Source organism: Lepus europaeus, chromosome 19, assembly GCF_033115175.1.
Source record: "Lepus europaeus isolate LE1 chromosome 19, mLepTim1.pri, whole genome shotgun sequence".
Lineage (NCBI taxonomy): Eukaryota > Metazoa > Chordata > Mammalia > Lagomorpha > Leporidae > Lepus > Lepus europaeus.
Window position 1 is genome coordinate 12,535,774 of NC_084845.1, and position 25,486 is coordinate 12,561,259.

At 49.7% G+C, this 25,486-nt stretch overlaps 1 protein-coding gene across 3 annotated transcripts in view; it reads right to left on the minus strand.

Moving 5' to 3' along the window:
• Window positions 1–24,932, minus strand: part of SAMD4B (sterile alpha motif domain containing 4B) — a 47,292-nt gene extending 22,360 nt beyond the window's left edge. Inside the window, exons 1-2 of one of the 3 annotated variants that reach the window (XM_062177013.1) lie at window positions 24,836–24,932; window positions 4,413–4,815 (exon numbers count right to left, since the gene is read on the minus strand). In XM_062177013.1, coding sequence (XP_062032997.1) covers window positions 4,413–4,608 — 196 coding nt within the window. In that variant the 5' untranslated portion in view covers window positions 4,609–4,815; window positions 24,836–24,932. Of the gene's footprint in view, window positions 1–4,412; window positions 4,816–6,407; window positions 6,428–11,650; window positions 11,742–24,835 lie in introns of those variants that run through there. The other 2 variants (XM_062177012.1, XM_062177014.1) reach the window with 2 other exon arrangements.
• Window positions 24,933–25,486: the final 554 nt, after the last annotated feature.

The following is a 25,486-nucleotide window of genomic DNA, read 5'->3' on the forward strand; positions in this document are numbered from 1 at the left end:
CCAGTTGCCCCTCTTCCAGGCCAGCTCTCTGCTATGGCCCGGGAAGGCAGTGGAAGATGGCCCAAGTCCTTGGGCCCTGCCACCCACATGGGAGACCAGGAGAAGCACCTGGCTCCTGGCTTCAGATCAGCACAGTGCGCCGGCCGCAGCGGCCATTGCAAGGTGAACCAACAGCAAAAAGGAAGACCTTTCTCTCTCTCTCTCTCTCACTATCCACTCTGCCTGTCAAAAAAAAAAAAAAAAAAAAAAAAAAAAGTCTTAAAAAAAAAAAAGAGACCAAGATATCTAACCAGTTCATAATCCTATAGCTTTAGTCTTATTTGCACTGGACTCTGAATTCAATTCTCCAAAAATCATAAAAATTTACTCAGTTCTATAAGAAATGTTCAACCCTGGTCACTAATATACAATTATATCTTATATTGAGTTCACTTATTAATAAAACTGCATGAAAATCATAACTATCGGGTCCTACTTAGAGCATGTTCACTCTACCATGACTTAATACAGTTTTAAGTAACAACATCTATTCCACAGTAACTGAATACAACTGATCTATGAAAACAGATCTAATCTGTTTTAATACATAATCCTCAAATAAAATAGTCTCAATATAAAAAAGACCTTGATTCACATATTCATTTACCACTCAACTCATTGCACAGCTCTTCCTAACCCTGGCTAGGGATTACCCCCCACCCCCCAAAGCAAGCACTCTGAGATGGGCAGCTGGGCAGCTTCTCTGTGTACGTGCAGAGTGTCTTTCAAGGGCAAAGCGAACAAACAGTTTACGTGCACACACCTCCAAACTAGCAGTGCCGCAGAATCCTAGGAATGTATTCTACAGATCTAGGAGGGTGCTCATTCCAGCACCGTTTGCAGGAGCAAGACCAGATAAATCACAAGGTCTGTCCTACAGGCAAGGGCTCTACAGTCAAATTCAAGTTCTCCCTCTGATCAACCATGTGACTCAGGGCGTTACTTCACTTCCCCAGCCTTCAGTCTCCTCATCTACAAAATGGTGAAGCCACATTTTGTAAAGATTGTAAAGAGCAGTCGTAAGGGATAGGGATACACGTTTACTAAAAGTAAAGCACTGCTTAGCATCCCCTACTCTTATTATGTAGCCACAAACAACAAGATACACACGGGCTGGCAACGCGGCTCACTAGGCTAATCCTCCGCCTGCAGTGCCGGCACTCTGGGTTCTAATCCCGGTTGCTCCTCTTCCAGTCCAGCTCTCTGCTGTGGCCCAGGAAGGCAGTGGAGGATGGCCCAAGTGCTTGGGCCCTGCACTCGCATGAGAGACCAGGAGGAAGCACCTGGCTCCTGGCCTCAGATCGGTGCAGCGCACCAGCCGTAGCAGCCATTTGGGGGGTGAACCAATGGAAAAGGAAGACCTTTCTCTTTGTTTCTCTCTAACTCTGCCTGTCAAAAACAACAACAACAACAACACATGAATGTGGACTAACGCTCAGGGTATTTTGGTAAGCCAAAAAAGCTAACTGGCATATATGCATGATGTGTGCTGTGTGCTAAAACAACTAAAACAATGACAAAGCTAGAAGGAAAATATATACACGCTTACATATGTACAGAATTCATCTCATAAATTAGATCAAGAAAATGGAAACATGGGACCCTGGAAAAAGCTTCCCTTGTCACTTTCTGTATGATCTGATTTTACTACAAGCCCTGAAAACAAAAGCAAAACCTAAAAATGCTAACGGTAACAAGCACTGCTGGTGATTTCTGGTGCAAAGCCAAGCTTGACACCCAGTGGCTATTCAACCACCTGCCTGGATTGGGTTGGTGGTAGGGTACCACGAACCTGACTTGTCCTAACTGTACCTTCACCACACTACACAGGACTCCCTGTTCTCAGGACTAGAGAAGAGTGGAGCCCTCCCTGGTAGGAAGATGGCCAGGGTGAGCCCTGAGCCTGATGCAGCTGAGCTTGTCCTTAATGCTTTTAGTCTGTCAGACTGGGAATTAGGCCCATGTGTCTGCTACCATGGTGTTTTTGTGATTGTACATAAAAACTCAGTAAGGGGGTTGGGGTTGTGGCATAGCAGGTTAAGCCTCCACCTGGGATGCTGGCATCCTATACCAGCACAGGCTCAAGTCCCAACTGCTGCACTTCTAATCCAGCTCCCTCCTAATGTGCCTGGGAAAGCAGTGTAAGATAGTCCAAGTACTTGGGCCCCTGTACCCACATGGGAGACCCACAAGAAGCTCCTGGCTTTGGCCTGGCCCACCCCAGCTGCTGTGGCCATTTCAGAAGGGAACCAATGGGAAAACCTTTCTCTCCTTTCTCTGTAAATCTGCCTTTCAAATAAATAAATAAATCTTTAAAAATAAAAATAAAGGGGCTGGTGCTGTGGCATAGGAGGTCAAGCTGCTGCCTGCTGTGCCGGCATCCCATATAGGCACTGGTTCGAGCCCCGGCTGCCCCACTTCCAATCTAGCTCTCTGCTATGGCCTGGGAAAGCAGTGGAGGATGGCCCAAGGTCCTTGGGCCCCTGCACCTACGTGGGAGACCTGGAAGAAGCTCCTGGCTCCTGGTTTTGGATCGGCGCAGCTCTGGCCGTTGCGGCCAACTGGGGAGTGAACCAGCGGATAGAACTCTCTCTGGCCGGCACCACGGCTCACTAGGCTAATCTTCCGCCTGCGGCGCTGGCACCCGAGGTTCCAGTCCCGGTCGGGGTGCTGGATTCTGTCCTGGTTGCTCCTCTTCCAGTCCAGCTCTCTGCTGTGGCCCGGGAAGGCAGTGGAGGATGGCCCAAGTGCTTGGGCCCTGCACCCGCATGAGAGACCAGGAGAAGCACCTGGCTCCTGGCTTCAGATCAGCGTGGTGCGCTGGCCGCAGTGCGCCACCGGAGTGGCCATTCAGGGGTGAACCAACGGAAAAAAGAAGACCTTTCTGTCTCTCTCTCTCTCACTGTCCACTCTGCCTGTCAAAAAAAAAAAAAAAAAAAAAAAAACCCAAAAAAACAAAAAAAAAACTCTCTCTCTGCCTCTCCTTCTCTCTCTGTGTAACTCTGACTTTCAAATAAATAAATAAATCTTTAAAAGTGAGGAAGCCATTTGGGATACCCAACAGTTTGAATTCTGGCTTTCTAGTTCAGCTTCCTGCTAATGCACACCCTGGGAGACAGCAGAAGGAGGTTCAAGCTTGGGTCCCTGACCCCATATGGGAAACCTGGAATGAGTTCTGGGCTCCTTGCTTCCACCTGGCTCAGACTCATTGTTGTAACCTTCTGGGAAATGAAACAACAGACAGAAGATTTCTGTCTCTCTCTTTTTCAAATAAAGTAGAAAAGAAGAAGAAAAAAACAAAAAAAACCAAAAAAAAAACAAAAAAAAAAAAAGGGAAAAAAAAGGGGGGGGGGACAAACCCCAACAACTTTGTAAAAATAAATTTGACTGTTGCCAAGGCCTGGGGCTCTGTGGCTTCCCAAATCCCCATCCCAGCAGCCCATCCTGGTTTCCTCATCTGTAAAATAGGTATAATAGTAGCACCACATGGAGACTGTCATGAGGATAAATGAGTGACTCATAATACAAACAAATGACAGCTATATTTACTGCATACCAGGCACTGCTCTAAAAGCTGCACATGTGCGAACTCACTGGATCCTCACCTCCACCCCCGAAGGTAGATATAATGATCATCTTGATTTTACAAGGAGGAAACCAAGGCACACAGAGGTTAAATTACTTGGTTATGCGGTTAGGTAATTAACTGGGATTTAAATCTAGACAGCTTGACTCCAAACCCACCAAAGAACAAGTTTTCAAAGTTCATATGTAAGTAAGGACTGCTCAGCTTGTTGTTAAGATTCAATGTGAACGATGAATACGAGAAGTGGGAAGAGTTAGGGTGGTGCACGGAGCCCCAGTCTCTTCCCAGCCAGCTTTTGGCTATCTGCTACTCTTCTCCATGTTCTCTGGTTTCCATCTTTCCCACCCATCACTGGGATCAACAGCTATCCACCCAGTCTCCTGGAAGCCCAAATGGCTTCAGCAACAGCCTCTCAGATAGTTCTCTGGCCTGACTCCTATCTAGGACTGGGTCTTGAGAGACAAGTTCTAGGGAAGCCTGGCTCACCCCTCCCTACACTAACCTCACAAGACACAGAGTGCCTTCCTGTGCTTATGGAAGTGATATGAAGAACTCTAGCTAAAGTCAAAACTCTCCTGTTTATGCCTTAAGTCCAGCCTAGCTACAGGGGTAAAGACTAGTTTAGGATGACTTGTGAATTTTGGAAGCACTCTAAAGTCCCTGCTCTCCTCTACCACCAAGCCTAGAAATCACATTGCTTAGCAGCACTGTTGGGCTGGCCTCCTCAGCCATCGACATGTTCTAGGTCTCCCTCTTGCTGTTCCCATCTCTGGGGGTGGAGACTCACCAGCACTGTTGGCCTCCGACTCCAGCAGGTGGATGTCATTGCAGTCAGCCAGTGAGTGCTCCAGGCAGAGCTGCAGGAAGCGGGCCTGGGTACGGGTGACCCGCTTCAGAAGAGACAGCAGGGCTACGGTCTGCTCACACTCATTCCAGCCCTTGAACCAGCCAGCGAGGATGCCCACCTGGTCTCGGAACATCATGGTGCCAGGCCTGGGGCCAGGGTTGGGGGGACGGCGGTGGCAAGGGCCAGCGCCGTCACATGGTCTCGGCTCTGGGCTCCTGTTACCTCTCCCTTGAGGGCCAGGGCTTGAGGATGTTCCCTGGCGTGGCGGCAAAGGGTGGTGAGGGGAGGAGGGAGCCTGTTCACATTGGGGGAGGTCTTGATCCAGCCACACCTCTCCAGACTCCTGGAAAAGGAAACAAAGGGGTTAGAGAAAAGGAAGGGGCTGAAGATACCCTGGTGAGTTAGGCCAAGGGTGGTATGGAGTCCTCAGGACTTCCTCTTTCAGGGTATTTGGTCTGCTGAACTCCTGGGAGAAAGATGAAGACAGTGCTAGAACTAGGTCCACTTTTTCTGCACTTTGCAGATGCAGAGAAAAGACTTGACTGGGACTCAGAGACCCACCCCAGAGACTTCAAGGGAGACGCTGCTCCTCACACCTGGCTGTCACAGGGCCAAAGGAAATGGAATGCAAGCAGAAAGTAGGGAGTTGGCATTGGGGTGCACCAGGGTAAGCCTCCACTTGTGACGCCAACATCCCATATCAGAGTTCTGGTTTGAGTTCCAAATGCTCCACTTCGGATCCAGCTCCCTGCTAATGTGCCTGAGAAGGCAGTGGATTTTGGCTCAAGTACTTGGGCCCCTGTCACCCAGGTGGGAGACCCAGATAAACTTCCTGGCTCCTGGCTTCGGCCTGGCCCAGCCCTGGCTGCTGCAGGGATTTGGGAAGTGAACCAGCAGATGGAAAACCTCTGTCTCTCCCTCCACGTCTCTGTCCACAAATAAATAAATCTTTTTCAAAAAGTCTAAAGTAAGTTGGAAAGATTTTTCAGAAATGGGAACTAAAAAAGGCTGAGCATTTGGAAAAGACTCAAAGTAATGGAGATCTGGCCCAAGGTGACATGACTAAGCAGACATATGACCATGGGCACAACCCCTGACCCTGCTGGTCTCTGGCCACCTCCTCTGGGAGCTGAACAGATGACCTTTCACCTGCTGAAAGAACCCTAAGGGCTCTTTAAATTAAAACCGACAATACTAGGTTGGCAGTAGATGGGTAGAGTGGTGACCCCATGGAGATCTGATCAGTAACTGGCTAGAAGCCTGTGAGCCCTTAGATATGGGCATGGACAGAGGTCTTTTCACAAATCAGGAACAAGTGATGGACATCTGGTGCAGCATTAAGTTGCTGCCTGAACACCTGCACCCCACATTGGCTAGGGTCTGTTCTGGCTCCTCAGCTTCCAAACCAGCTTCCTATTAAGGTGCACCCTGGGAGGCAGCAAATGGTGGCTCAAGTACTTGGGTCCCTTGCCCCTCATGTGGGAGACCCTCATTGAGTTCTAGGCTCCTGGCTTTGGCTGGCCCTGCCTCAGCTGTCACGGGCACCTGGAGAACTGGAGAATGGAGGTCTCTTTCTGTTTTTTTTTTTTTTTTTTTAAAGAAAGTCTTAAACTTTTATCTACTTTTAGATTTTTAAAAACAATTTATTTATTTGAAAGGCAGAGTTACAGAGATGGAGGCGGGGAGAGAGAAAGAGTGATCTTCCATCTGCTAGTTCACTCCACAAATGGCAGCAACAGCCAGGGCTGGGCCAGGCCGAATCCAGGAGCCAGGAGCTTAACATTTGTCTCCCACGTGGGTACAGAGGCCCAAGTACTTAGGCCATCTTCTGCTGCTTTCCCAGGCACATTAGCAGACAGCTGGATCCAAAGTGGAGCAGCCAGGACTTGAACTGGCGCCCATATGGGATGCCAGCCGTGCAGGAAGTGGCTTTACCTGTTACGCCACAGTGCCGGCCCGGGAAGATCTCTTTCTGTGTATCTGCCTTTCAAACAAACAAACAAACAAACAAAAAAAAAAAAATTAAAAGAAAAACAGAAAAGATCACCAACAGGTTGAGGGAATCCCACCCTCTCCAACCCAGCTCTATCATTCTGGAAAACATACAGCTCTAATCTCTAAGGTCCCAACCATCTCTACTCTGAGATGATTCTCTCCTAGGCCTCATCTTCATTCCCCTGAAGGCTGCTCCAGACCCGAGACCTCTGGGACAGCATGGTTTTTTAGCTTCCAGAGGTACCAGCCTGTCATCCAGACTCTTGGGAACCAACTGGATGTCAACCTGAAGGGAAGAGACCAGGTCAAATCTAAATAAAATGGCCAACCAAAAAGGTGTCCAGATTCTGCTCTCAGGCAGGAACTATGTTGGGGCTGTTTCCACTGGGTAAACAGCAGGGCAGTTCTTCAGCTGACTGGTTTCTTGATTCTACTCTGAAGCCCTTTTCTAAGTGTCTCAGACTCTTGGTTTCCACTCATTTCCTGTCTGCCTTTCCTGCAACCAGTACTCTTGGCTCCATCACTGTCTGGCTGCCAGAGGACTGAAGTTTCCTGGACTGAGAACTCTGCACAAAGACCCACCGCCCCTACCAGACTCAGGTCCTAGGCAGCTACTCCCAGCTCCCTGAACTTTCATGCTGCATCTAGCAATATCTGTGACTCACCTCGTGGATCCCCTCGGGGGGCCCCTGGACACAGAAAACTGGTCTGGCTGCCAATCCTCGTGGATTTTAGAAGTAGGAAAAGGGAATCTTGCTCCAAGTTAAACAGGCCTCCCAGCAATCTTTTTAAAGGGGAAATCAGGTGCCACCTCCCTGGCTTAAAATCTCCACTGACTTCCAATTGCACTGAAATAAAATCTAAACTAAACCCAATCTTATCCAGTCTATAGGGCCCTGCAGGATTCCTGAGGCCTTTCCAACCTCATCTTGGACTAATTTTTCTCTTCAATGGAGTCCTCGTCCTCCAGAGGCTGGCCCCTATTTGTCACTCAGGTCTTGGTCAATGTCAGTTCCTCAAAGACAGCTTCTTTGACCATCAAATCTAAGGACATCTCTCCTATGGTCACTCAGTTAATGCTATTTCACTTCCTTTATGTAACTTGGCACCCTTAGATATAATTTTTTATAATGTTTCTTTTCACCCCCCAAAATACAAACTGCACAGTGTCTCAAACAGTACGTGGGACATACATCAACATGTATCTGCTGAATTAATGAACAGTAGAGAAGAAGGTGAGTGTGGAAATCACACTTGGGACTTCTACAGCCTTGGAGAAGGAACAGCCTGCAGGACGGTAAAGGGCTGTGTACATCTTGTCCTAAAAGAAGAACTTAAAGGTACTCAAAAAAACTTTACCCTGGGGAAGAAAAGATTCAAAGGGAATGGCAAAACTGGCTTTGAATACCTGAGGTAGCACACAGAAGGAAAATTAGATTTGTTCTTTTACGCCAGAGGAGAAAAACGGGGTAGATGTCTAAGAGGTGAAATGGGAAATGTTGAAAGTCAAGAAAAATTCAGTTCTAGACCTGTCCTAGCTACTGATTTATTTGCTCTTAGAGCCAGTCTGTTTCTCTTCTCTAACATATGAAAGATAAGGAGGTGAACTAGGTCAGACACAACACATAGGTTTACCTCACAGGCTAACTCCAACTGTTAGGTAGAGGCTGCTTGGAGCATTTTTAAGAAGGATCCTGGGGGGGCCAGTGCCGTGGTGTACCAGGTAAAGCCGCCACCTGCAGTGCCAGCATCCCATATGGGCCCCTGTTCAAGTCCCGGCTGCTCCACTTCTGATCCAGCTCTCCGCTACGGCTTAGAAAAGCAGAAGATGGCCCAAGTCCTTGGGCTCCTGCACCCACGTGGGAGACCCGGAAGAAGCTCCTGGCTCCTGGCTGCAGATCGGCACAGCTCTGGTTGTTGCGGCCAACTGCGGAGTGAACCAGCGGATGGAAGACATTTCTCTCTCTCTGCCTCTCTTTCTCTGTGTAACTCTTTCATATAAATAAATGAAATCTTAAAAAAAAAAAAAAAGGATCCTGAACAAATGAAGCAATAAGAATATCCACCAATGCAGAATGAATTTTTAAAATTTTGCATCAAAATAACCTAATTGTTTAATTCCAACTTTTTGAAGTACCTTTCTATTGATATAATTTTCTTATGTCTGCTGTCAGGACCTATGTTTTTGACACTATCACATAACATAAGGTCTGCCCCAGCTTGATTTTTTAAAATATTTATTTATTTGAAAGGCAGCATGACAATGAACAAGGCGGACAGAGGAAGGGAGGAGGGAAGGAGAGAGGGAGAGAGGGAGAGGGAGAGGGAGGGAGGGAGGGAGGGAGAGAATATCTTCCATTTGAGGATTTACTTGATTGCAGCAGCCAGGCCTGTGACAAGCCAAACCTGGAGCTCTATCTGGGACTCCCATGTGGGTGGCAGGGACTCAAGAACTTGGGCCTAATCCACTTATTTCCCAGGTCTGGATCAGAAGTGAAGCCAAGAGTCAAGCCAGCACTCCAATGTGAGATACTGGCTCTGCAAGCAGTCGCTGAATATGCAGCACCCCAATATCAACCCCTCAACTTACTAATCATTCTCCATAGCCAGAGTTTAGTTCAGTGGTCAACATGCTGCTTGGGTCACCCAGTGCCCACATCCCATATCGGAGTGCCTGATTCAAGTCTCAGCTCCTCTGCTTCTGATCCAGCTTCTTACCAATGTGCACCTTGAGAGGCAGATAATGGCTCAAGTCACTGGGTCCTTGCCACCCATGTGGGAGACCTGTACTGAGTTTTTAGCCCCTGGCTTTGATCCGCCTGGCTGTTGTGGGAACCTAGGGAGTGAACTAGTGGATAGGAACTCTTTCTGTATGTCTTATCCTCTAAAATGAAAAAAAAAAAAAATATATATATATATATATATATTTTAAGTTTATGAACAAATGAAATTAAGATAATGCAAATTTTCCATGAACTTTTTGAAGCCCACTTGTATTGTATACACAGCAGCAGGGGTGGGGAACATCCAGCCACGTAAGGCCTATGAAATCATTCCGTCTGGCCCTGCCAAGGCAACTGCAGGCAGGAACTAAATTGCAAGCAGGACTCAATAAATCTACAGCAGGCTAATTTTAAGCTGATAATTTTGTATAGCCCACGAATGATGTTATAAACATCCAAATAGCCTTTGACAGAAAAAACAGATTCTCCACCCCTGGTATAGAGAAATCTGTAGAAGCACACACCCTAGGCTATTAACATTGGCTAACTTGGAGAGATGGGAATTATTAACATTCCACTTCGTTAGTTGCAATTAATATTTTTGTAACTTTTAAATAATTTAATTTCTAAAAAACCTTAAGGCTGCATTCTATTTCCTGACTCGTGAGGAAGAGTGCTGTGATTAATTATCAATGCTGCCCTGGATGCATGGAGAATGAGTGGTAGCTCACGCGCCTAAAAAAAAAAAAAAAAAATCAGTTTTTCTTCTTGGCTCCAGCATTTTGTGGCTTTTAGTCCCAAGGAGACAGCAGCTGCCTCAACATAAGGAAGATTTTAAAATAATACATCTGTCCAAGAATGGAACTGGCTGCCATGTGAGGAGGTAATAAGCTCCCTGGCTGCTGGAAGTGGTCAAGCAGACACTGGATGAACATCCCCCGGGAGTGGGAGGGATTCCTCCACTGGGTGGCAACTCATGAGAGAGAAGGCCATGTTACTATTTCAGAGAGAACATTTGTGAAGGGAGGTTTGATATGCCAACAGCACTTACAGCAAAAAGATGACCAAATCCACAAACAGACCAAAGCTGTGCACACTCCTTCCCATAAATTCTTTTGCTGGGTTGTTACTTTTCCTAAGCAATAGCACTGTATTCGCCAAATAAACTGCTGACTGAACATCAATCCAGCCTCTTCCCCCAAGCCCAACACTAAAAGCAAAGTCTGGGGACAGAACAGGGTTTCAAACACGATGCTTACAAGGCCAGGCTTTGAACAAAGCTGGCCAACAAGAACTATGGTGAATTGAAGCATCCACATCTACCTGAAAGGAGAAGAGACCGTTCAGCTCTGATCAACAGCAGCTATGTGGGAATGTGGGTCCCATGTTGTTACGTCTTAGAATATTTTTCAAAAAATTGGAAATCTGGCTTTTAAATAAAATTGGGGCAGGCTAAGGCATCATTTGCAATGCTGGCACTGCATATCAGAGTGCTGGTTTAAGGACCAGCAGATCTACTGATGTACCCAGGAGACAGCAGACAATGGCCGAAGCGCTTGGGGTCCCTGCTGTCCTTGGGCAAGACCTGGATGGAGTTCCTGGCTCCTGGCTTTGGTCTGGCCCAGCCCTGTAGCTGCAGCCATTGGAGAGTGAAATAACAGAAGCTCTCTCTCTTCTGTCTCTCCTTCCCTGTCATTCTTTCAAATAAATATATAAATAAATCTGGGGCTGGAAAAATAAATAAATAAATCTAAGTCTAAAAAGTCTCATTTTAAATTGTTGGAAAGTAATTCACATTGAAACAGCAACAATGAACTACTATGCACAAAAAAACCCTCTGGCCTAGGGCCAGTGCTCTGGCTTAGTGGGTAAAGCTGCTGCCAGCAGTGCCGACATCCCATGTGGGCAACAGTTCGAATCTTGGTCACTCCACTTCTGGTCCAGCTCTCTGCTATGGCCTGGGAAAGCAGTGGAAGATGGCCCAAGTCCTTGAGCCCCTGCATCTTTGTGGGAGACCCAGAAAAAGCTCCTGGCTCCTGGCTTAAATTGGCCCAGCTCCAGCCATTGCAGCCATGTGGGGAGTCAATCAGCAGATGGAAGACCTCTTTCTCTCTTTCTGTAACTCTGCCTTTCAAACAAACAAAAAAATCTTAAAAACAACAACAACAACAACAACAAAAAAAAACCTGTGGCCTGTGATCTTTTGAACAGATGGACACAAACTAGAAAAGACCAGAAACCTGTTACCCCTCCCTTTGTAGGACTCTGTAGTGTGTGCCTTCAAACTACTCCACTGTTCAGGGAACATGACGAGTAGGGTGCTGTGTGTTTGATCTGGATGGTGACTAAAGAGGAGAACTGATGGGGGCTGGTGTTGTGGCCTGCACTGCCAGCATCCCATGTGGGCACTGGTTTGAGTCCCAGCTGCTCCACTTTCAATCCAGCTCTCTGCTAACGCACCTGTGAAAGCAGCGGGAGATGGCCCAACTTGGGCCCCTGCCATCCATGTGGGAGATCCAGATGAAGCTCCCGGCTTCCGCCAGGCCCATCACAGATCATTGCAGCCATTTCAGGAGTGAACCAGCAGATCTGTCTCTCCGTCTCTCTAAGTCTGCCTTTCAAATACATAAATAAACCTTAAAAAAAAAAAAAAAAGAATTGAGGGTTTCTTCCAATGAAAGGCCAAAGGCCCTCAGCTACCTCGGCGCAGGTGTTTGGCTACAATGAGAGAAGACCTGGATGAGACACAGCAGTGATGGACTATGGTGGATTTGTCTGCCAAATATCTATTCCCATCTGCTGGTTCTAGCACCTTGAGTTTCCTTGGAAAGCTGTCTGGGCTCCAGAAGTAGACAAGGGGTAAGGCCTGGCCAAGGCAAGTCCTCCATGGACTTTTGCTGGGACTACTGGGGAAATCAGATTCTCAGACGGGTTGCTCAGATTATGTATTTCCAGACGTTACTGTTTACCACTTCTGCTTCCTCATGACGGAAGCCTACTTCAAACTGAAGCCAACAAGGACTAAAGCAGAGTCAAGAGATGAGGGGAGAAAAGTGAGGCCTGTTCATACCATCTGAAGCCCAGGATCCAGCTATCTTGAAGCCTCCCCATTGGCTCAGACTTTTCAGTTCTACAAATCAATAAATTCCTTTTTGGCTTAGTCCAGTTTGATTGATTTGGACTTCTATTACATAAAGGTGAAACAGCCTTAGGTCCAGCGCTGTGGCATAGTAGGTTAAGCCTCCACCTGTAGCACCGGCATCCCACATGGATGCCGATTTGTGTCCCAGCTACTCCATTTCCAATTCAGCTCTCTGCTTATGGCCTGGGAAAGCAGTGAAAGACAGCCCAAATGCTGGTGCCCTTACACCTGTGTGGGAGACCTGGCAGAATCTCCTGGCTCCTGGCTTCGGATATGCCCAGCCCCAGCCATTGAGGCCATTTGGGGAGTAAAGCAGTAAATGGAAGATGTCTCTCTCTCTCTCTCTCTCCCTGTCTGTAACTCTGTCTCTCAAATAAATTAAAACAAAACAAAAACACTTTTAAAAACAGCCTTTGAACATTCCCATATAAAACAGAATTCACCAATGCTCTGGTCTTTGTCCCCATGAAACCAAAAATAACTTTGCCTTTGAGAGGAGACCTGAGAGGGAAACTTCTACGGCAAAAGTCTTTCAAACAGTTTAGCAATATATATTTTTTTAATTTTTTATTTTTTTAATAATTTTTTTTTGACAGGCAGAGTGGATAGTGAGAAAGACAGAGACAGAGAGAAAGGTCTTCCTTTTTGCCGTTGGTTCACCCTCCAATGGCCGCTGTGGCTGGCGCATCGCACTGATCCGAAGCCAGGAGCCAGGTGCTTCTCCTGGTCTCCCATGTGGGTGCAGGGCCCAAGGACTTGGGCCATCTTCCACTGCCTTCCCGGGCCATAGCAGAGAGCTGGCCTGGAAGAGGGGCAATCGGGATAGAATCCGGTGCCTCAACCGGGACTAGAACCCGGTGTGCTGGCGCCACAGATGGAGGATTAGCCTGTTAAGCCACGGCGCCGGCCAGCAATATATTTTTTAAAAAGATTTATTTATCTACTTTGAGAGGCATAGTTATGAAGAGAGGGAGAGACAGAGAGAGAGAGAGAAAAGAGGTCTTCCATCCGCTGGTTCACTCCCTAAATGGCCACAATGACTGGAGCTGGGCTAGGCCAAAGCCAGGAGGCAGGAACATCTTCCAGGTCTCCCATGCGGGTGCAGGGACTTGTGTGTCTTCTACTGCTTTTCCAGGCCATGAGCAGGGAGCTAGAATGGAAGAGACCCAGCTGGGTAATAAAACCAACTCATATGGGATGCTGGTGCCCCAGATGGATGCTTAACCTACTACACCACAGTGCCGGCCTCCAGCCTAGCAGTATTATACCACCATATTGAAAAGAACCAAGTAATCTTCCTGTGAAGCACCTACGAACCCGGAGGTGGGAAATGGGTCCAAAAAAATGGCTAAGAAGGTCCAGGGAAAAGTGCTCTCTGGGTTCCTTCCCTGCCCCCAAACAGTGAGAAGGGGCAGGCCAACAGGCCAGCACCTCTGCAGGTCAGCTCACCTCACGCAGAAGCAGCATCATGAGGCAGAGCGAGTGTGCACCTCTGCTCTCCTGCTGATACTTACTTGCTGTGGTGACCTTTGGCAAATTACTCAGTTTCTTCCTCAGCAAAGTTTGTTATAAAGTTAAATGAAACAATGTATACAAAAATATCTAGCATGATGCTTAACACATTTTTTTAAAGTTTTTTTTTTTTTTCTATTGATTTATTTGACAGGTAGTTATAGACAGTGAGAGAGACAGAAAGAAAGTTCTTCCTGGCCGGCGCCGCGGCTCACTAGGCTAATCCTCCGCCTTGCGGCGCAGGCACACCGGGTTCTAGTCCTGGTCGGGGCACCGGATTCTGTCCCGGTTGCCCCTCTTCCAGGTCAGCTCTCTGCTGTGGCCAGGGAGTGCAGTGGAGGATGGCCCAAGTGCTTGGGCCCTGCACCCCATGGGAGACCAGGAGAAGCACCTGGCTCCTGCCATCGGATCAGCGCGGTGCGCCGGCCGCAGCGCACTGGCCGCGACGGCCATTGGAGGGTGAACCAACGGCAAAGGAAGACCTTTCTCTCTGTCTCTCTCTCTCTCACTATCCACTCTGCCTGTCAAAAAAAAAAGAAAGAAAGAAAGAAAGAAAGTTCTTCCTTCTGTTGGTTCGCTCCCCAAATGGCCGCTACGGCTGGCGCTACGCCGATCCGAAGCCAGGAGCTTCTTCCTGGTCTCCCATGCAGGTGCAGGGACCCAAGCACTTGGGCCATCCTCCACTGCCCTCCCGGGCCACAGCAGAGAGCTGGACTGGAAGAGGAGCAGCCAGGACTCGAACCGGCGCCCATATGGGATGCCAGCACTGCAGGCAGAGGATTAACCAAGTGAGCCAAGGTGCCGGCCCCTAAAAGTTTTATTTATTAATTTGAAAGTCAGAGTTACATAGAGAGAGGAGAGGCAGAGAGAGAGAGAGAGGTCTTCCATCTGAAGATTCACTCCCCAATTGGCTACAACAGCCAGAGCTGCGCCGATCCGAAGCCTGGAGCCAGGAGCTTCTTCCAGGTCTCCCACGCGGGTGCAGGGGCCCAAGCACTTGAGCCATCTTCTACTGCTTTCCCAGGCCATAGCAGAGAGCTGGATTGGAAGTGGAGCAGCCAGGTCTCAAACTGGTACCCATATGGGATGCCAGAGCTTCAGGCCAGGGTGTTAACCCGCTGCACCACAGCGCCGGCCCCAACACATTTTCTAGCATCATAAATTAAGGGTGATTTGCAGAATCCTGTGCTGACATGGATGAGATCATTTGATTCTAAAACTCTATTAAAAATACATATGGGGGGGGGTCAGCACTGTGGTGTAGTAGGCTGAGTCTCCACCTGCAGTGCTGGCATCTCATATGGGTGCAGGTTCTAGTACTGGCTGCTACTCTTCTGATCCAGCTCTCCACTGTGGCCTGAGAAAGCAGAAGATGGCCAAAGTGCTTGGCACCTGCATGGGAGACCTGTGTGGGGAGTCTGGCTTCTGGCTTTAGATCAGCCCAGCTCCAGCTGACATGGCCATTTGGGGAGTGAACAAGCAGATGGAAGACCTTTCTCTGTCTTTCCTTCTCAAATAAACAAATAAATCTTTGAAATGTATGTACTAACATATTATACACACACATGATATACAAACAGCATTATCCTCATGTAATAGCTGGTGAAACAGTGAGGCACAGAGAAGGTACATCACTTGTCCAGGACTGCACGTATCATGAAGGCAGATTTTCAAGCCAAGGCAGTCTGCCTTCAGAGCTCTTTCATTTTTTTTTTTTTAAAGATTTTTATTTATTTGAGAGGTACAGTTACATACAATGAGAGGGAGAGACAAACAGAGAGGCCTTCCATCCACTGGTTCACTCCCCAAATGGCCACAGCAGCTGGAGCTGGGCCAATCCAAAGCCAGGAGCCAGGAGCTTCTTCCGGGTCTCCCACATGGGTGCAGGGGGCCCAAGCACTTGGGCCATTTTCTACTGCCTTCCCAGGCCATAGCAAAGAGCTGGATTGGAAGAGGAGCAGCCAGGACTAGAACCAGCACCCATATGGGATGTCAGCGCCACAGGCAGAGGATTAACCTACTGTGCCACAGCACTGGGCTGTCTTGCTTGCTCTTAATAACAATACTGTAGTCTCCTGTAAGTTCCTTTCCATGCCTACAAAGTTGGACCTGCAGGCATTTGGCCTAGCAGTTAAGATGCCAGTTAGCCCATATCCCACTTTAGAGTCCCAAATCCAGCTTCCTGTTCCTGTTGATATGGACTGCGGGCAGCAGCAATGATGACTAAATCAGTTAGATCCCTGCCATCCACAGGGGAAACCTGGACTCAGTTCCCGACTCCAGGCTTCCACTGCATGTATTTGGGGAACCAGCGGATGGGAATGCTCATATTTAAAAAAAAGAGGAGAGGAGGGGAGGGAAAGGGAGGGAAAGGAAAGGGAGGGGAGGGGAGAAGACAGAAGAGGGGCCAGCACTGTGGTGTAGTGGGTAAAACCACCGCCTGCAGTGCTGGCATCCCATATGGGCACTGGTTCAAACCCAGCTGTTCCACTAATGATCCAGCTCTCCCCTGGCCATTTGGGGAGGGAGTGAACCAGCAAATGGAAGACAGCTGCCCCCCCACCCCGCGCAACTCTACCTCTCAAATAAATAAATAAATCTAGAACCCGGGGTGCCAGCACCGCAGGCGGATGATTACCGCCGGCCCAGGGTACATCTCTTAAACGCCAACACTTCCAGGTAAGTAAGGAGGTCCTACCAACCTCCTACCTATTCCTGCTCTTTACAGCACCCACCTATGCCTTTGAGAAAGCCATACTTTATAAATTAAGAACTAATTACCTAAGGTAACTCACTGCCCTAATCTGAGAACAGGAGAATGTCAGAAGCCAAAGGAGTCCAATTTCTTTCTTGTAAGAACCACTAGTTCGGGGCCAGCACTGTGGCGTAGCAGGTAAAGCTGGTGCCTGCAGTGCAGGCATCCCATATGGGCGCCGGTTCGAGTCCTGGCTGCTCCTCTTCCAATCCAGCTCTCCGCTATGGCCTGGGAAAACAGTGGAAGATGGCCCAAGTGCTTGGGCCCCTGCACCTGCGTGGGAGACCTGGAGGAAGCTCCTGACTCAGGCTTTAGATCGGTGCAGCTCTGGCCATTGCAGCCCATTAGGGAATGAACCAGAGGATGGAAGACCTCTTTCTCTTTGCATCTCCTTCTCTCTGTGTAACTCTGAATAAATCTTAAAAAATAAAAATAAAAAAATAAAAAATTAGTTCCAGAAACCCCTAAAATATGTATGCTATTGTCTCAGCAAAGAAAGAGCCTTTTGTGGGAATGGTTCTGGTGACAGGAAGGGGGGGCTGGTGCTGTGGCATAGTAAGTAAAGTCGCCACCTGCATGCTGGCATCCCATGTGGGTGCCGGTTTAAGTCCTGGCTTCTCCACCAGGAAGATGCTCCAGGCTCCTGGCTTTGGATCAACGCAGCTCCAGCTGTTGCAGCCATCTAAGGAGTGAACCAATGGATAGAAAACCTCTCTCTCTCTCTGTAACTCTTTCAAGTAAATAAATAAATCTTTTTAATTTTTTTTTTGACAGGCAGAGTGGATAGTGACAGTGAGAGAGAGAGAGAGAGAGAGAGAGAGAAAGGTCTTCCTTTTTGCTGTTGGTTCACCCTCCAGTGGCCGCTGCGGCCAGCGCATCATGCTGATCCTAAGCCATGAGCTTCTCCTGCTCTCCCATGTGGGTGCAGGGCCCAGGGAGTTGGGCCATCCTCCACTGCCTTCCCGGGCCATAGCAGAGAGCTGGCCTGGAAGAGGGGCAACCGGGATAGAATCTGGCGCCCCAACCGGGACTAGAACCCGGTGTGCCGGTGCCACAAGGTGGAGGATTAGCCTGTTGAGCCACGGTGCCAGCCATAAATAAATCTTAAAGAAAAAAAAAAAAAGGAAGAGAGAAGGCAGCCAGGGCCTCCTGGAAGATAAGCACATCACAGGAAACTCTGGGAAACCCGGGACTAATGATGAAGCTGGTGTTGCTCCTCCCTGTCGACCTCTCCCGAGTCTCCTTCCCTTCTCTACAACTGTGTTCTCTCAATGAGGAACACAACGAACTCCTGTAGACTCAGCTATCACCTCTCTGGGGAAAGCTCCTAACTTTTGGAGTTATCTTTTCAAAGAGATAGTCATCAGACCTTGATATGTCTTTTAATGTCAATTCAGTAAGTACTCTTTATCCTTCCCAAAACCCAAATCACTCTGGAATTAGACTGCTGGGCTGGAAATAGAACCCTACCACTTACTATCTGTACAATTTTGAGCAAGATTTTGCTTTGCCTTCCCTGTTTTCTCATCTATAAAATGGTACCTACTCTCATAGCTGGGAAGCATACATGACTTAGCTATTATCATCTCAGATTCCTCTTTCTCTAGTCCCAACAAGTCCCATTTCTGTACACCCAAAGTCCATCTGCTTCTGTCTTTACTACCTCCATGTGTACGTCATCATCCATTCTCCTATAGACAGGTTTCTTCCACTCTCGCCTTCCTGCTCTCCCTCTCACCCCTGTTTTCCTTGCAGAAACCAAAGTGAACTTTCAAAAAAAAAAAAAAATCAAATCACACCACTGTTCTCTGCTTTTTAAAAAATTTTCTAAGAGCTCCTCAATCTTTTCAATGAAACTGTAAACTCCTCCCTCACGTACATGCTAGCCACACAGGTCTCCTTGCTATCTCCCAAACCCATCTCTGGGCTCCTGTACCCTTTACCCAAACTACCCATCCCCAGATCATCAAGATCATCACAGGGTCGGCTCCTTCAGCAATCAGACCTGGGCTCATGTGTGTCCCAGTCTTCCTCATTTCCCCAGTGGAAGGAATCTCTGATGTCAACAGCAAGAGCTTTTCCTTCAAAGGCTGCACTGCTTCCAAAACGCCTGGACTGTAAGCCCGTGGTTGCATCCCTCATTCATGGCCAAGTCTCCCATTACAAGACCAGCATCTGGTACACAGAAGATCCTCCATAAACACCTGTGATAAATTCCCCAACCAGACAGCAGTCCTTTCTCCACATACAACCCTTAGATTACAATGTCCTATGCCCAGATCTTCAACTGGTGCCTTCTGGCCTTTCCAGTCATCAGGTCAGCTGTCATCTCCTTCGACATAGTTACTGACCGGCATGTCTACATAGCCACTGCTGCCATTTGATTTCTTTCCTAGCCATGTAGCATACTCTTTTATTTCTTTTATTTGTTGTTTGTTGCAAAAAATAAGCGCCATGAGTTTCAGGACCTTGACTGTCTTATTCACTGCTGTTATCTCCAGAACTTAGAGTAAGTGCTTTCTCAAATTATTTAATCTAGGCTGGAGACATTTTAGACCTCATACATTGCTGTTCTGTAACTTACCTTCATCTACTCAGTTTACAATAAAACAAGCCAAACTCCACTCACAGCAGCCTACTTAACTTTCTTCCAAAGTTCTCAGGCCTGGAAACCCAAAACTGAGGTGAGGGGACCCAACATCAGTACTCCCAGCTTCCACTGCCTTGAGGCCAACACCATGCCAGGCTGATCACCTCATTTCTGCCTTTCCCAGTAAGCTCCCAAAGGAAAGTTGGTTACGTCGGACCAGTCACACATACATACACTCACTCTGGGGCCAAGAAATCAGAGAGAGAATGAGTGGGGCTAGGGGACTGTGAAGAGGGGTCTACCATCAGTTGTCAGAAAGATCACAGGCTGGAATCATCGTGGCTTATCAAGCAAGAGGTGGACTTCCAGCATACAGAACCCAAAACACATCTCTAAGGATCTCCTGTCACCATCTCACAATTATTCACAGAAGAAACTGTTTTCAGATGGGAGTCTCAGAAAGAATTCTCATTCCTCTGAGGCCATTAAGTAGTAGGACTTAAATCTGGAGTTCCTGGGGTTGGCTTTGTGGGGTAGCAGGTAAAGCCATCACCTGCAACAATGGTATTTCATATGGGCATCAGTTCATGTCCTGGCAGCTCCACTTCCGATCCAACTCCCTGCTAAGGTCCTGGGAAAGCAGATTAAGATGGCCCAAGTTCTTGGGCTCCTGCACCTACGTGGGAGATCTGAAAGAAGCTCTTGACTCCTGGCTTTGGCCTGGTCCATTCCCAGCTATTGTGGCCATCTGGGGGACTGAACCAGCAGATGGAAGACCTCTCTCTCTGTCTCTCCCTCTCTGTGTGTAACTCTGCCTTTCAAATAAATAAAAATAAATATTTTAAGAACAAACAAAAACCTGGGGTTGCTGAGGGCCAACTCTGTCACTATAAAGCAGAAGTTGCTTGAGGATAAAGCTAACTCAGTGGAGAAATGGAGAGAGATAACTGAGAACATTATTTGAAATCCTGGATCCAGCTAAGTCTGAAACCATCCCAGCTATGGACTTTTCAGTAACATGAATCAATTAATTCCCCTTTTTGATTAAACCACTTTGAGCTAAGGTAATGTCACTTATGGTTTTAAGAGTCCTGGCTGGGAGCTAGTGCTGTGGTGTAGTAGGCTAAGCTTTTGCCTGCAGCGCTGGCATCCCATATAGGTACCGGTTCAAGTCCCAGCTGCTTCACTTCTGATCCACCTCTCTGCTATGGCCTGAAAAAGCAGTAGGAAATGCCCCAAGTGCTTGGGCCTCCTCACCCACGTGAGAGACCTGGAAGAAGTTCCTGGCTCCTGGTTCCAGATCGGTCCAGCTCTAGCCATCACGGCCATTTGAGGAATGAACCAGCAAATGGAAGACCTCTCTGTAACTCTACCTCTCAAATAAATAAATAAAATCTTTAAAAAAATTAAAAAGAGTCCTGGCTAATACGAGCTATTTTTGCTAACACTGAGTACTTATGTGCAAGGCACTGTTCTAAGTATTTTATGTGTACTAACTTATCTAATCCTTGTAACAATTCTATGAAGGATGGCATCATTATTACCTTCATTTTTTAGCTATGAAAAGTAAGGGATCGGAAAAGTCAAGTAACTTGTCCTCAGTCGCAAAACTGGTAAATGGGGGCTGGCACTGTGACATAGCAGGTAAAGCTGCTATGTCACATGGGTGCCATTTCAAGTCCTGGCTGCTCCACTTCTGATCCAGCTCTCTGCTATGGCCTGGGAAAGCAGTAGAAGACAGCCCAACTGCTTGGGCCCCTGCACCAGCATGGGAGACCTGGAAGAAGCTCCTGCTCCTGGCTTTGGATCAGCCCAACTCCGGCCGTTGTGGCCATCTGAGGAGTGAACAAGAAGATGGAAGCTCTCTCTCTCTCTCTGCCTCTGCCTCGCTATAACTCTGCCTTTCAAATAAGTAAATAAATATTTTTTAAAAAAATAGTAAATGATGATGTGCGATGCAAATCCTGTCTGGGCCTAGAGTCCAAAAACCTGATTGCAACACTATCATGCCCCAGTGCACCCAACCGTATTTGAACAGGGACTCCAACGCTCTGCCCAAAGGCAGTACCATCTTCTATTAGTTCCACCTGTCCTCAATTTCATCCTGTGTAAAACAAGGATAATTCTAGTTTACCTACCACATAAGATTCCTGTGAATATGTGATAAAATAATAGAAGTACAGTACTTCAACAGTGCCTGGCAGATAGTAAGCATTCAATAAACAGTTATCTTTATCCTCTGTGTGTCACTGAAGTGCAGCTTGCAAACAGAAGAGAGAAGTCTTTTTCACCTCTATCAGGTGAAGAGATACCGTGGGCAAGGTAAGAGAATGAAGAGGCTTTCTTGTCTCTGACCAATGCTTAAGCTGCTTCCCCTGCCCGCGAGGCACATCATCATTGTCCCAACTCCTGTGGAACAGCACTGAGTTCAAATACCACCTTTTCCATGAAGTCTTTCCAAATAAAGGGCTCCCTCTTACTGCTGCATCACCACAGAATGCGGCTGAGACCTCATATTCTGCCTAGGTCCTTTACTAGTTTGTGACTCCCTGAAGGCAGCGTTTATCCTGGGATCTGTTTCCTCTCCCCAGCCCTAGAGAGGAACAGAATCCTTTGGAGAAAGCTGAGTCCTGTGAGACCCTAAGAGGCTAGGGGGGTGGAGAAGACATCGAGGATGGGGTGAGGCAGGTCCTCAGGACCAAGACTTGGGGCAGCTCAGAGTCAGGAGACAGCACAAAGTGCCACAGACAGGAGGAGGTGGGTGGGGTAAAGAGAAGCAAGCGCTGTGTGTGCTGAACCTAAACAGGGGTGAGAGCTGAGGACTTGGAGATTTCTGGTCAAATGCAGAAGAAAGATGTGCTCGTTCTCCACTATTCCCAATAACTTTTCCTTTGTATCTTGCAGAATTCTGAGAGGAACAAGACACATCCCTGTCCTTCCAGAGCTCCCTGTCCAGGGAGGGTGAATGGACCAGTACACAGAAAACTACCAGGGAGACAGCAAATGGTCGTCTCAGAAGTACAACTGAGGGCCACGGCAGTAAGAGGTGGAGTGAAAAGACCGGAGGCTCCTCACGGTGGGGGTGCCCGTGTGGAAAGGGAAGGATGAAGAGAGGAGGAGAGTGTGTGCTCAAGGAGGTAGCAGTTCGGAGCAGAGGCACCAAAGGCTGAGGGTGGGCTGGAGGGAACGCCAGGAGCAGTGCTGAGGAAGACCTGAAAGGGAAGTATCTGAAGTAATTACTCAGAGCGTGGGGTGAGCTTGTGGAGAAGCCAGGATCCTTTCAAGCACAGTAAGGGTTCTAGAGGACGGGGGTTTGCAAAAGGGGTTCCAGGAAAACCCCGCTGCACAGCAGGGCAGAGGCACTCCCTGACACCTTCCAAGGGCTTTCTGTGGAGGAAGGGAAGTCCTAGAGGAAAGGGATCCTCGGACCTCAGCGTGCCTCAGAGTCAGACTGCCGGGCCTGACTCTGAGACGTTCCGATTCCAGGAATCTGCATGTCCAGCAAGTGGTGTTGCTGTTGCTGGTCCAGGGACCACCCTTTGAGAACCACTGCTATAGGGAAGGGACTACTTAGTGAGGAGAGAGAGAAGGAAGAAGGCAGAAGAAGACGGGGAGAGTCCTCAAGAAGCCTCTTAGGAAGGTGTTAAGGCCCTCTCTATCGCTGAAGAGAGGAGGGGTCTCTCAGGACCAGGCCTAAGAAAAACCATCAGACAGAAAGGTTTGCACATGGAATGCCGAGAGGTGGGGGTGTCTCCCAAGGGCCTTTAAAGGGAGACACAAGGCTTGTGGAGGGAGCAGTCTGGAGAATGTTGGGGGCCCCTACAGGGCTAATCCCAAGAAGGGTCTCTGAGTTGATCCTGGAGGAAAGAGGACAAGGGCCATGCGGGAGTGTAAACAGCAATTCGGAAGGGGGTGAACCTGACAGGGGCCTGAATGAAGGTTTTTTGGAGCAGTCAGAGGTGGAATCTGAGAGAAGACTGGGGGCAGGTGCGGCTGCGAGGCAACTCAGGAGCAAATTCTCTAAAAGCCATCCGAGGCGGCTGTGGTGTCCCGAGAGGTCCTGGCACTCTGGAGCAGGGCGGCAGAGTCCTCTAGCGACATGCTCCTCAGACAGAAGCGAGCTGAGTGCTCCCCGGAAGGGCACGAGGGGAGGCAGGCCTGCCGGGCCCTAGCAGTGTCAGGGCAGAGGGATTCTCACAAAGAGCTCCGAGGGTTACTGTGAGGGAATCTCACAGAGGGCTTCGGAGGACTTCGGGGAGTCAGTGACAGTGGGTCCAAGGAGAGGACTCCCTAGAAAAGCGTCTCTGTGAAGCAGGAGGTCTCGGAGTAGTCACCGAGGAGTCCTGGGGTGTCAGGAGGACCTCCGGACGGGGCTTCAAGGGCGCACCTCCAAAGGGCTTGAGGGGGTGGCTGGGGTCTTCGAGAAGGCAAAAGGGGGGAGTCACAAGAACCCCATCTCTGAGGGGTCGGGAGAACCGAGGCCCCGCAGGGGGAATTTAATCTAAACTAGGCCCAGGCAGGGGTAGATTGTGAAAGGTTATCTAAGAAGGGTTCCCGAGAGGATGAAAGAGAAACTATGAAGGAACTGTGTGGAATCCTGAAATAATTTCTGGAACATGTGGTGTGGGTTACTGGGAAATACTTGAAATACAGGAAAGGGGTTTTGGAAGAGGCTTTTGGAATATGGGAGGAGAGTTTTCTGGAGATTTCTGGAATAAGTTGAGGGGGTATCATGGGGAAATTGCTGGGGCACAAGAGGGGGATCTCCAAAACATTACAGAGTGGGGGAGGCTTGGGGGCTGTGTGGCGGGGCCCAAAGGCATAGTTTAAGGGATGTGCGAATGCGAGGGAGCTGCAAAATGGGGCGGGGGGAGGCACCAGCAGGCGAGTTTCTGAACCCGGGAGCTTTTCAGAGTGTCTGAGGACGGGTTTTTGGGAGATGGGAAGGAGATCTCCAAGGAAGACGCCCCGGGTCCACCAGCAGGATCGCAAGCATTTCCGAGGGGATACGAGTGGAACACCGCCACGGAGGTTTCTGGAACGGGGGGAGGTGGGAGGGAAAATGCCCTGGCTGTGTGAGAGAGTTAAGTCCGGGGAGACTGCTGGGGTCTGCCAAGCAGGTCTCTGAGGGGCATCTCGGAATGCCCGGGGTTCTGAAGGGGATTTCGGGGAGGCCCCTGGAGACAGCGAGGTGACTGTGGAGCAGAGGCGGGGTGGCCTTGGCGCGACACCGCTGGGACCGGCGCGGGGGGCAAAGCTGACACAAGGTCTCCGGCGAGGCGGTTGATCTGAGGGGTGGTCTCCGGGGAAGCCTTCGGGGGGCCCTAGAGGCTCTCCACGTCAGGCCCATGGAGGTCAGGAGGGAGGTCCCCGGGCCCGGCCCCTCGGCGATCCCCCGACACAGAGGAGGGTTTCAGAGGGAAGGGTCTGAGGAGGCCCGGGAGGGAGACTCGGGGACGGGTGCGGGGCTTCTCTGGCGGGCTCGGCCCCCCGAGGCCCGCGCTCTGGGCCCGCCGCCGCCGCCGCCCGCGGCTCGGGGTCCCTGAGGGGGCGGGGCCGCCGCGCGGCCTGGGTCGCCCTGAGGGGAGCCCCGCGCGCCCCGACCCGCCACCGCCCCGCGCTCGCCCGGCCCGGCCCGAGACTCACCGCCTCGGCCTCCGCCTCGGCCTCCGCCGCCGCCGCTCGGGCCTCCTCAGGCCACTGCCGCCGCCGTCGCCCCCTCTCAGGCCCGCGAGCTCCCCTCCCTCCTCCCGCACCGACCACCGCCGCCGCCGCCACCGCCGCCGTCGCGCTGCGTCACCGCGCTGTGCGTCACCGCCCCTGGCCCCGCCCCGACGAAGCTGCCGCGCGCCCGTATTAGCTTCTGCCCAGGTGACGAACGGCGCGCCAGCCAACCGGCGGCGAGGGCAGCCCGAAGGGCGGGAGGTGTGCGCCGAGAAAGGCGGGGTCCTGGTGAGGAGGGGAGCTACGGGGCTGGAACGAGGCCCAGGAGGCCCGCCCCCTCCTCACTGGGATTGGCCGAACGCGGGGGTGACGGGCAGTCGGCCAGGCCCAGGGCTCGGGGCCGGGCGGGCGGGGAAGGGGAGGGGCGCGCCTGGTGTTGCCAATGGCAACAGGCCGGATTGGGCCGGGGATTGGGCCTCCAGGCCCGCAGAGGGCAGTCTCGCGCTCGTCTACCTCAGCGGCCACGCGCCAAGTCACAATTCTTATTCAGGCGCTCGGGGCGGTCTCTTCCCAGCCCCTCTGGCACGCCCCACCCAAGGCGCTGGGCCCTCTGTGTCCTCGACGGCCTGAGGT